Source organism: Lactuca virosa, chromosome 8 (assembly GCF_052849685.1).
Source record: "Lactuca virosa cultivar CGN04683 chromosome 8, Lactuca_virosa_CGN04683_v6, whole genome shotgun sequence".
NCBI lineage: Eukaryota > Viridiplantae > Streptophyta > Magnoliopsida > Asterales > Asteraceae > Lactuca > Lactuca virosa.
In genome coordinates, this window is record NC_136433.1 from 14,917,596 (window position 1) to 14,930,006 (window position 12,411).

A 12,411-nucleotide genomic window follows, 5' to 3' on the forward strand; every position below is an offset into this window, starting at 1 on the left:
TAGCTTTTCGGTTTGACTCTAAGTTTGACTTTTAAATTTGAATTTTTAAGGTTGACTTTTGAGTTTTTAGTCAAAGGGTATTTTTGGTAAACAATGAGTTCTTCAAACATTCCGGTCAATCAAGTTTCATGTTCTCAATCGTATGAAGCTACGATTAAATTTCTTCGTGAACAAAACGATTTACTAAAAAGAGAAAATGAGGACCTTAAATATGAAGGATATACTCTTAGGAAGGCCCCAAAACCCTTAAGAACACAACTGGAGGCTAAAACTAAGGATTTTAGAAAACTTCAAGAGGAATATAGCAACAAATGTGAAAACTATGACTATTTTAAGAGACATCTTGCCAAATTCACTACCGAACTTGATGCATTGAAATCTAAATATAATGATGATGAATTCACGTTTAAGAAATTTGACGTGTTAAGTGAGGTAGTTGCATCCATGATTGAAAAACAACTAAAGTTCAAAGATAATCAAAGTAAGGGTCTAGGGTATAATAGTGTTCCACCTCCCTTCAATGACAACTATAACCCACCCCTTGAGACCAATGAGGAAGAAATTTATGTTCAGTTTGGCCCACTCCCCGAACAAGGTTCAGTTAATACTGAACAATCTGGGTCAACTGAGAATATTAAGGTGAACATTTTTGATGATTCTACTTCTTGTACAGGTAAAGTAATTGAAGATGAGAATAAGGACAACACTATTGAAGAAACCAATGACTCCTTGAACTCTGAATCTGTTGCTTCTAACTCAGTTACTTCTAAACCTGTTGTTGGTAAATACAGGCCACCAATTCAAACTAAATAGAGTGCCTGTTGCAAGTGTGCTTGTGGGAACAATCAGAGACAAGGCAAGGGCACACCACCAGGGGCAGGAAGAAACAATTCCTACATGAAGAAAAAGACACGTTTTCATTGTGGAACACCTGGACACATTTCCAGAAATTGTCAAAATCGTGCATACGTTCCCTATTACACATAAGGATGGCAAAATGCTCAAAGAGGGAACTTTTCCAAAAGAGCCCCTTCAAAGTCACAATTGCCCAATGGTGACTGGAACGAGCAGAAGGCCAATATGTCGAATCCAAAAGATGCTCCAGTAAAACCAAAATCAGTTAGATCAAAGTTATCTCGGCGACCGATTTTAGGTTCAAAATCAAGTGTCGAGCCGCCCATCTGATCGAACAAGAAATGGGTTAAACCCAACTACAGATGGGTACCAAAGGTTCAATCACCCAAATCTTCTAATGATTCTAATATTTCTACATTTTCTGTTTGTGATAAGCAGGATATGTCATGGGAGAGAGTACCTTGCAAGGATGAAAAAAGGTCGACCCAGTTTCAAAATGGACTGGGTTCCAAAGACCAACTGATCTCGCTCTGTGATGGAGCAGCTATGGAGTCATATCATCAGACTTCAGTTTGTTGGTAGTGGCTGTTCCAGGCACATGATAGGGGACATCTCTCAACTATACAACATTCAAAACTTTGTTTAATAGTATGTGTGCTCTGCGAGAAGGGAAGAAAGGAAAGGATCACACATAGGGTTTTGTGCTTAACAATGTGAAGATTGTTTGGATCTGTTCTGAGATTATGTGTGCTGTTCTCGGACCTTCTGGATGCAAATTCAATCGGTGACTTACGGTTTGAGTTTTCCTCTCGATACTCTTGAGTTTACCTTAAACTGATTCGTTTTGAAGACAATCTTTTATTTTCTTTTAGTTTTTCGTTAGTAGGTATTATTGGGAAGTGATATGAAGTCTAGTGCTGAAGGGCAATCTGAAATTTGTGTAAAGCACTGAAGCTAAATTGTTTAGACTCTGTGTTCAATGTGCTGGTAGGCACGAAGGATTTCAATGGACCAGACTAGATTTAGATTGACATTTTAAAAGGACTTGACAAGTACTGACTTAGATAGTTCCGTTTGGTCTGTCAATATGACGCTCGAGTAGATTGAGCAGTAAGATATACATGGGAATCTATGGGATACACTAAATAATATGTATCTAGAATTGTGGTTTAACATTGTTATTTCTGTTTTATTTCTTTTTCAGAAATTTCAAAAATCCAAAAATATTTTTGTTTATGTTTTTTTTTTTGAAAATATGAAAAATCCAAAAAATATTGTGTGCTAAGTTTTCTTTTAGTTTTGGTTTTTATCTCAAAATTTCTTTGTCTTGCACTACTAGAAAAACAGCCTTTTACGACGCTCATTGCGCGTCGTAAAACGCTCAGACGACGCGCAAATGCGCGTCAAGGAAGGCCCTGTCATAAAGAGAGATGACGCGTTTTTGCGCGTCGTCTATAGACGACGCGCATTTACGACGCGCATTTATGACGCGCATTTACGACGCTCATTTACGACGCGCAATGCGTATCAAGGAAGGCCCTGTCACAAAGGAAGATGACACGCATTTGCAGGTCGTAACCTTACGACGCGCGTGTTTATGACACGCATTGCGTATCAAGGAAGCCCCTGTCAAGAAAGGCCATGTCATAAATGAAGATGACACACATTTTTGCGTATCGTAATTTTATATGTTTTAAAAAAAATATTTTTTCTAGATTTACTAATTTTTGAATTAAATTTTCATTTAATGTCACTTAATAAATAAAATATCATATACAAAAATACAATTCATTGCACAAAATATAATGTCATACAAATAATCGTTCCATGGAAAGATAAAACAAATCAATAAAAGTTATAACGGAAATTTACAAACTAATTAGATACAAGAAATATGAAAAACTTGAAATCTCTAAGATTAATAATTCTAGCAGAAGCTTCACGTGAGATACATACAGTTGGACCAGTAAGCATGGATGTTCCCGAATCCACAATAGCAGCAGAAGAACATGTACACGATATCTTTTGCAAGAAGGTGCCTGTCCAAAACTACTGTTGAAGGTTGCCATGATAGCTGTTAAGATTTAAGCATAACAAGAAACCAATCAGTGACTATAATAAGCTAGAAAACAAGCAACTAATAAACAAAATAAGCAACTAATTAAGTCAAACTATGACTATGTATTGTTCATACAAGAAAAAGAATGAAAAAAATGTTGATTTATTGTTGTTCATACAACACTCTCCAGACAACACTTAATTGAAGAAAAGAATAAGGCTAAACTTACAAAGAAAAAGAATTCAGGAAGAAGACAAGTTTGAAAGCATACAAAATAACATTTAGCCAAGCAAGTGTGATCTACTAGTAAACTTGAAAACGCAAAATTCTGAGTAAATGACCTAAATACCCTCAGAATCGTTAATCATAATAACAAGTAACAGACCTTGTAGGAGGCAATGCAGAGGTCTGGCCAGATGGCATAGCATGATAAGCACCATCCATTGTGATATAAGGTGAAGCAGCCAAAAGCCCCAGCAGCACCAGCCAAAATAGGTAGCCTACAACAAAATTTCACAATTTTAACCATTTAATCACCTAACTATTATTATCTTAAATATTTATTTACTTATATATATTTAACGTACCATGTCATTTCTGAATTCCCCATTCCATTGGGCTGAGTAACGTAGCCAGGGAACGCCATGCCAACAGCAGGAACTCCAATATTAGTTCATATATTTGTTCGTATCATTAGTTCATTAGTTACAATATTATAATTTTGTAGGTTTTTCAAAGTATGATCTCTTCATAAAAAAACTATTGAAAGTAGGATGTTATAATAAACAAATAAATGAAAGTACCCCGCTATTTTTTGCATTTATCCCAGTTAACTCAATTACCTTCAATTATCTTGAGTTGCATCCTTTTTAACAATGTTCCATTTGGATTTTAAAGCTTGAACGCATAAAACATAAAGTGAAATTTAAGAAGCAACAACAGATATACATTTGTAAATTTGGTATTTGGATCTAGCAACAAAATGAATAATGTAGTTGGTGGTTACCTTTAGTTACTTGAGATTTGTGTAACGTGCCTACCTGTTTCACTTAATGCAACAGCAGTCATAACTTTCTTCCTGTATGAACCAACATCATTTCATGCCCATCTACATCTGCTCCTCTACATCAACTTATCTTCACCATTGCTAACCCAAACAAACAAAGCCACAAACAACAATTAATTATACAAACATAGATTCACAATTATAAAATAAATTAAAAAACTTTACTTGAAATCAACACCATAAGAAGCACTAAGAGCCATGACACGACTTGGATGGAAAATAATAGCAGAAACTACAGCATCCCTGTAACCATCACATGTTCAAAAAATGTTATACACGAAAAAAAATCTATATACATATTAAATAAAAAGATTTTATAAACAGCAAAAAAACAACCTATGGGGCACATATATAACAATAGACAAGGTAAAATCATTGTTGTGTGGCCCACATTCCCAAAACTTGTGTGTTACAAAACCTCCTATTCCTTGTTCATACATTCTGGTTTCAACAGTACCCATCACAGGGCCATGACACGAACAACAACAACTTCTAGACTATTAGCACCATGTCATTTGTTAGTATCTGCTATTTGTTCATGGTGTTTAGGCGAATGGTGGATGATTTTGTTTCCAGAATCCACTTTTCGTAATTTTCAACCTAAGAAATTAGAATTTGATAAGAGAATATAAAAAGTAAAGTATATAAAAAATAGAAATAGAAGACTATTAGTATCACCTCAGCTAGCATCTTTGCACAGAAATCTGGGTGGAGCATATCGAATGTGAAAACTCCTGGAACAAGTTCAGACATTATGTTTCTGATACTTTGATTTCTGCTGACATCATCATTAGCCATGAATGCGTTTATGAAAGAGGGCACAAAGAAGCTTGAGGGATTCAGTTCATATAGTTCTCTATGAAGAGGCTGAAAACCAAGGAAAGGGAAATCAGTGATTGCTGATTATACAACATATAAAATATAAAATATATATCAAATATATTACCTGATAATTATATATGATTCTTTCCCTGTATATGTTGTGCTTCTTAGCTTGTTGAAAGTGATGAAAAAAGATGGATTAGTTATTAAAATAGACTTTAACATATAAACTTCAAGTCATTTAAGACGATTAAGGAAAATTTCTTACTGTATTTCATTCGTTATAATGGTCGATAATTAAAGAATTTTTCTATATAGGGAAGTATTATATTAATGATATGAATTCTAAATTATTGTAGGTTATTGAACTCATATGAAGAAAAAGGTGCTTAACACATGTAATCCCCAGCCTTTTAACATAGACTTGAATACAATCACTCTATGCATAAACGTTTTGTCAACTTTATGTGTAAAGCACTAATTGTGTTTGCTTCCTAAATAGAAAAAACACAGGGAACATAGAAATCACGGGTACCATGATTTCCTAATGCCCAAATGTTGACAATAAATTTGGTGCAGCAGGTGACAATGCAACCGCAATAATCCTCATTGCTTCTAATAATCACAAGGTCCTGCTCCACAAGAAAAAAATAAGAATTCTAAATGTACAAATTCAACCCTTTTCATGAATTGTTTTTTGTCTTCAAATCAATATATTATCTTCGGTTGATGATATCTAACAATTGGAGTTAAAGTTGTAACATATTTTGCATTTAAATGGTTGGATATGAGGAGTTATAGAATGAAGTAACTTACAAAAAAAACATTTATTAGTAATAGCAAACTGTAATAAACTAATAATCACTTTAAATGAACATACATATAGTACTTAAGGAGTTAAGTCAATGGAGTACGAGCTCATGGGGTAATAACTTGAAAATTATATTCAGGAATCTTACCAGCTTCTCTACATTGTCCTTGAAGGCATTTCCTTCAGCTGCAAAAGTTATAAAGCTTTTGTATTGCTGGAATGATTTAGCAACACTGCCACCAAATAACTCTGTTTGACTTTTGAGTTTTGACCAGAATTTCAATTCAAAACCCCCCTTTGAAGGAATCTAGACTACTGCAACAGTTTGAATGTTTTGACAGAAGGGTCCTCTAGTAGCACAGAGGACCCTTCAGTGCTTTTGAAAAGCTAGTGTAGTGATGTGGATTCAGAGTTTGTTAATAACTGAATTTTATAATGTCAATGAAGTTGGACCCGAGTGTATGCATTATTACTAATTTTATAACAACATAATGGTTTTTAAATTTCTTTCCCATACTATTTCAATTCATATATAGCTGCCAAAATCAAGAATAAAAAGTGAATACGAGAAGAGTACTAAACATATATATATATATATATATATATATATATATATATATATATATATATATATATATATATATATATATATATCAATCTGTTGCTTATGAATTAATAATGGTTATTAATAACCACTCACAAATACTTTTTAATTCACAACAGATTGTTAGTCTTATAATTTTTATTGATTTCATTTTACAAAACTTAATTAGAAACCGGGTACCCGGTATCGGAACCGGTGCGGCGGTTCCGGTTCCGGTTCCAAAGTTTCAAGAACCGGCGGTTCCGGTTTCGGTTCCAGACAATTAGGCCGGATACCCGCCTATGCTTATCCCTACATCTTACAATCATATATGGAAATAAGAATTTGTTCGGCGACTCAATAGATATTTTATTACAAACAAGTAAAATATCATTAACCTTTAACTTCATATGTCTGGATCCTTACAAGGCACAAAGCAGACATCAAGAAAAAAAATGTTAACATCTTCCATCATTACTCTATCCACTTCACAGCTATGTCTAAACTGCAAAAATGATGAGAACTTACATTTTATCGAACATTTGGTAGGAATATGATCGAATCCACTTTGAAGTTGTTTATTTGTAGCATTTCTAAACTGCAAAAACGATGAGAACTTACACTTTACCCCTTGATCCAAACAAACATGTTTTTTTTCATAGCACAAATCTTGTAGATATTTACCTGAACCAAAGAGATAATTATTGTTCCACAACCATTGGAGATTTTTATTTTATAAGACATGAACATATGCTATAATCTCGAACTCCACTTACGGTAATGACCAAACTGCCCTTGAGCCAACATCAATCACCTCCAACCCACATGCTGCCACGTCAGTAGCAACAAGAATTGGAGTCTTCCGACTCTTAAATGACCTCAATGCCAACTCCCTTTCCTATCAATAAAAAACAAAAATTAGAAATTAACTTTTATTCATTTTTTTAACTTTAACTCTATTTTTTTTTACCGGTTGTGTTTTGTCTCCATGAATTGTAGTAGCGGGAAAACATTATATAAATTAAAAAACTATATATTAAAATGATTCAAATTAATAAAATAAAATTAAAAACCTGGATTTCTCTAGGAAAAGTGGCACTGAAAAGCATTGTTTGTCTTCCAGGAGGTGGAGGCATGTCTGTTTGTTCCACAATTTTTCTTATTTGAGGCTCAAATCCCATATCCAACATACGATCAGCTTCATCAAGAGCTAAATACCTTACCATTTGTAATGACACTTTTGCCCTTTCAAGTAAATCAACTAATCTTCCAGGTGTTGCCACAATTAAATCAACTAGCTTCATCTTTCTTTCCCGTTCTTCTGTTTCTTTGCCTTGGTGCACAAGGTGCAGGGGAGTAAATCTACACATTTAAGATAATAGAAGTAGTGAAATTAGTATACTATAAATATGATCTTACCCATTACTATGAAAAATTATTTTATCTCTATCAATAAATATCAATATCAATACCTACATCTCACATGAATGGTGTAAATGGAAGGGAAGAAGTAAGATGTAGGCAGCCCCTGGCCCCTGAGTGGATGATCTCTTTAACCTATAGGATAATGATTTTGTCTTCTCTTAGATAATAAATAATAACTACAATCCCATATACATTAAGACATGTATACTGAGTTTCTTGGACTTTGTTGCTCTTTCTGCAAGAACTTTCATATCGGTACCACTAGTTTGAAACATAAACAAAAGTCTGCCTCAGTTTCACCTATTGTGTCTCTGTTAACTAAACTAATGCAACTGAAACACTTGTACACCTCAATGAGTGAATATCACACATAGACATGACAACATCCACAAACACTCTATAAATATATGATCTCATGCATCACACTAAACTGGAAACAAGGTAAAATCAATTGAGTTCTTGTAGTCTAAAAATGATACTCAAACAGCTTTGGAAATATCTATATACAGCCATAGCAGGTACCTTGAGCTGTAAATTTCTCATCAACCAATGAGATGTCAACAAGCACCGATCCATTCTGTAGAAGGTTCCCAAATGATGAATTTAGCATGAATGATTCTAAAGGCGATCGGTACCCAGGACTCCCACTCAGAGTAATCCTCAACAAACTGCCATTTTTATGGGAGGATTATTCATTTTTCATATACTTGTGTGTGTATGTATGTGTTTCTGTGTAGATGAAATTGAAGAGAGAGAGAGAGAGAGAGAGAGAGAGAGAGAGAGAGAGAAGATTACCAGATGGGATGATTCTCAGCCTTACAAAGGTTTCGTGCTCTAGTTCTTTTCTAAGAATATCAGCAGAATGAAAGAAGATTAACTTCAGTAGATAACAGAATGAGTGTGGATGGGTCCGTTTATCATCATCAAAAAGCTCTGATCTTTCTGGTAGTATAGGACTGTTGAGTGTGAAGCCATTGGGTTAGTCAAAAGAAGTGGCAGGAAACAAGGACTCTCATGTGAACATGGAAAAATTGTTACGGCTGCAGAATTTCAACAATGGTGGCCTTATCAATTTCACATGTATGTGAATGGAAGAAAAAACTTACGACTCAAAATATTATAAATAGGCTTCTTCCTTTCATTTGTAAAACTTGTATCTAGTGTAACAAAGAAAGAGTGCAGATTAGCACCAAGAAATATAAACTCCTAGTTACCGGTGGACGTAGGTCAGAGAAGGACCGAACCACGTTAAATCCCTCGTGTTCATCCTTGTGTTCTTGTTTTTCGTGAGCTGTGTGTGTGTTTAGAGTCGTGTGTTAAGTGTCTCGATCCTAACAAGTGGTATCAGAGCAAGGTTGTAGCTCCAGAAGGTGATTTTAAGTTTTTTGTCGAAATTTTTTTTCGTCAAAAACGATTTTGGTGTATACCGTTGGAAAGGTCTCGTTCCGAAGATTCCGAAAATATTTTTTCTGAATTTTTTGACCACCGGAAGACGTCCAAATCGCCGGTCAAAGGTTTGCCGGAATAGTGACCGGAAAAACCAGTTCCGCCGGAGAAGACGACACTGTAGACCGGAGTTCCGCCGGAGAAGACGGCACTGTAGACCGGAGTTCTGCCGAAGAAGACGACACTGTAGCAGACACTGTAGCAACACTGTAGCAGATTTGAACTTTCAGAAAATTGCAGTTTAGCCCCTGCACTTTCAGAAAATTGCAGTTTAGCCCCTAATCTTTCAGAAAATGGCAGAAAGCAGTAAACTTCAGATTGAGAAGTTTGATGGGAAAGATTTTGGTTGGTGGAAGATGCAAATTGAAGATTTGCTCGTGCAGAAAGACTTGGACGCAGTTTTAGGTGAAAAACCGGAGGCGATAACACAGGCAAACTGGGAGATTTTGGATAAGAAGGCCAAGACATTTATTAGACTGACTTTGTCAAAGGATGTTGCCTTCAACATTTTGAAGGAGACCTCGGCAAAGGGAATCATGGAGGCATTGTCTAATATGTACGAGAAGCCGTCGGCAGCAAATAAAGTCTTCCTGATTCGGGAACTAGTCAACACAAGGATGAGGGAAGGAAGTTCAGTTACAGTACACATCAACAATTTGAACTCGATTTTATCCAGACTTGGGTCAGTGGGAATAAAATTTGAGGACGAAGTTCAAGCTTTACTACTGTTATCATCATTACCTGACAGTTGGTCCGGAACAGTTACAGCCGTTACTAGTTCCGCAGGATCAAAAGAGCTCACTTTTGAGGGAATTCGGGATTTAATTCTAGGCGAAGACGTCAGACGAAGAAATTCCGGGGAATCATCAAGTGAACAATTGAATGCGGTCAGAGGTAGAAGAAATAACAGAGGTAGTGGGAGCGGGAACAGGAGAAGGAGTCAGTCGAGGACTCGAAATGATGTGACTTGTTGGAACTGTAAAGAGGTTGGACATTTCAGGAATCAATGTCCAAAAGACAAGAAAGAAGTTAACGTTGCAGTAGACCATTCAGATGATGATGTTTTGATCTGTAGTGTGGAGAGCAATGTGGATTCCTGGGTTATGGATTCGGGTGCTTCATTTCACGCTACCCACAGCCGTGAAGCACTGCGGAATCTGAAAGAAGGGGATTTTGGTAAGGTAAGACTGGCGAACGATGACGTTCTTGATGTGACGAGCATAGGTGACTTAGTTTTGAAGACTCCAGTTGGTCCATGGACTTTGAAGGATGTCCGGGTAATTCCAAGTCTAAAGAAACAGTTGATTTCTGTTGGGCAGTTGGATGAACAGGGACACGAGGTTAAGTTCAGGAATGGGCAGTGGAAGGTTGTCAAAGGAAATCTTGTGATAGCTCGTGGACATAAGAGGGGTTCATTATATATGGTCAGTTTACCGTCTGAGGGAGTAACCGTCCCAGTTCAGAAGAAAAACAAAATCCGGTTCATAGAGTATCGTGGACAGAAGAAGGTTTGCTTTGCAGATGGCAAACCCAGAGTCACAGGTCAGATTCAGGTTGAACGTGTTTGGAACGGTTCAGAAAAACCAGTCAAGGGCATTCATAGCAGTGGGAGCAAGGGTTGTGCTTCAGCTAGAATACCCAGAACGCAGTGGGTTAAGAGAACCAGTATTCCATCTGTAAAAGTCTCTCCAGATTATCTGCTTCATATGGAGAGTGTCGTTTGTTCTCAGGATGTTCCAGGATCGGGCAGTTCATTTCAGTGGGAGCCGATGGAGACAGAGAACAGGTCAGTGGCAGACTTAGCCATGACTGATGTGTTGGAGCTAACGAAAGCTTCAACTGGCCTTCAGGTTAATTGAAGAGAAGGCCAGGGTAACTAGGAAGGAGTCAAGATCAGAAGTTTTTACAGAAATACATATACACAGTTGAATCAATGGTGAAGATTGTTTCGTGGCTTCAAGTGGGAGATTGTTGAGTGTGAAGCCATTGGGTTAGTCAAAAGAAGTGGCAGGAAACAAGGACTCTCATGTGAACATGGAAAAATTGTTACGGCTGCAGAATTTCAACAATGGTGGCCTTATCAATTTCACATGTATGTGAATGGAAGAAAAAACTTACGACTCAAAATATTATAAATAGGCTTCTTCCTTTCATTTGTAAAACTTGTATCTAGTGTAACAAAGAAAGAGTGCAGATTAGCACCAAGAAATATAAACTCCTAGTTACCGGTGGACGTAGGTCAGAGAAGGACCGAACCACGTTAAATCCCTCGTGTTCATCCTTGTGTTCTTGTTTTTCGTGAGCTGTGTGTGTGTTTAGAGTCGTGTGTTAAGTGTCTCGATCCTAACAAGTGGTATCAGAGCAAGGTTGTAGCTCCAGAAGGTGATTTTAAGTTTTTTGTCGAAATTTTTTTTCGTCAAAAACGATTTTGGTGTATACCGTTGGAAAGGTCTCGTTCCGAAGATTCCGAAAATATTTTTTCTGAATTTTTTGACCACCGGAAGACGTCCAAATCGCCGGTCAAAGGTTTGCCGGAATAGTGACCGGAAAAACCAGTTCCGCCGGAGAAGACGACACTGTAGACCGGAGTTCCGCCGGAGAAGACGGCACTGTAGACCGGAGTTCTGCCGAAGAAGACGACACTGTAGCAGACACTGTAGCAACACTGTAGCAGATTTGAACTTTCAGAAAATTGCAGTTTAGCCCCTGCACTTTCAGAAAATTGCAGTTTAGCCCCTAATCTTTCAGAAAATGGCAGAAAGCAGTAAACTTCAGATTGAGAAGTTTGATGGGAAAGATTTTGGTTGGTGGAAGATGCAAATTGAAGATTTGCTCGTGCAGAAAGACTTGGACGCAGTTTTAGGTGAAAAACCGGAGGCGATAACACAGGCAAACTGGGAGATTTTGGATAAGAAGGCCAAGACATTTATTAGACTGACTTTGTCAAAGGATGTTGCCTTCAACATTTTGAAGGAGACCTCGGCAAAGGGAATCATGGAGGCATTGTCTAATATGTACGAGAAGCCGTCGGCAGCAAATAAAGTCTTCCTGATTCGGGAACTAGTCAACACAAGGATGAGGGAAGGAAGTTCAGTTACAGTACACATCAACAATTTGAACTCGATTTTATCCAGACTTGGGTCAGTGGGAATAAAATTTGAGGACGAAGTTCAAGCTTTACTACTGTTATCATCATTACCTGACAGTTGGTCCGGAACAGTTACAGCCGTTACTAGTTCCGCAGGATCAAAAGAGCTCACTTTTGAGGGAATTCGGGATTTAATTCTAGGCGAAGACGTCAGACGAAGAAATTCCGGGGAATCATCAAGTGAACAATTGAATGC

At 36.9% G+C, this 12,411-nt stretch overlaps 2 protein-coding genes across 6 annotated transcripts in view; both read right to left on the bottom strand.

The window, feature by feature from the left end:
• Positions 1–2,672: 2,672 nt before the first annotated feature.
• Positions 2,673–6,149, bottom strand: LOC145133103 (uncharacterized). Of its 2 annotated transcripts, XR_013718401.1 has the most exons (8): positions 5,338–6,149; positions 4,927–4,973; positions 4,659–4,847; positions 4,317–4,580; positions 4,146–4,223; positions 3,502–4,061; positions 3,300–3,414; positions 2,673–2,929 (listed from the first exon to the last, which is right to left on the bottom strand). XR_013718401.1 is itself a non-coding variant. In XM_079068038.1 (7 exons), exons 5-7 carry the CDS (start codon positions 3,558–3,560, stop codon positions 2,795–2,797), a joined length of 309 nt encoding a protein of 102 aa, XP_078924164.1. In that variant the 5' UTR covers positions 3,561–4,061; positions 4,146–4,223; positions 4,317–4,580; positions 4,659–4,847; positions 4,927–6,149; the 3' UTR covers positions 2,673–2,794. The 2 variants fall into 2 exon arrangements, 1 of the variants encoding a protein (XP_078924164.1); XM_079068038.1 differs by having other exon boundaries at positions 4,927–6,149.
• A 165-nt stretch (positions 6,150–6,314) lies between these two features.
• LOC145129816 (DEAD-box ATP-dependent RNA helicase 52C-like) overlaps positions 6,315–12,411 on the bottom strand; it is a 28,758-nt gene continuing 22,661 nt past the window's right edge. For 2 of the 4 annotated variants that reach the window (XR_013717669.1, XR_013717668.1), the window contains 4 exons: positions 7,673–7,753; positions 7,270–7,558; positions 6,881–7,094; positions 6,315–6,794 (listed from right to left, as the gene is read on the bottom strand). Coding sequence is in view for 1 of the 4 variants with exons in the window: in XM_079064628.1 (XP_078920754.1) it covers positions 6,877–6,880; positions 6,973–7,094; positions 7,270–7,558; positions 7,673–7,753 (496 nt within the window). In the remaining 3 variants the exon portion in view is untranslated. The other 2 variants (XM_079064628.1, XR_013717670.1) reach the window with 2 other exon arrangements.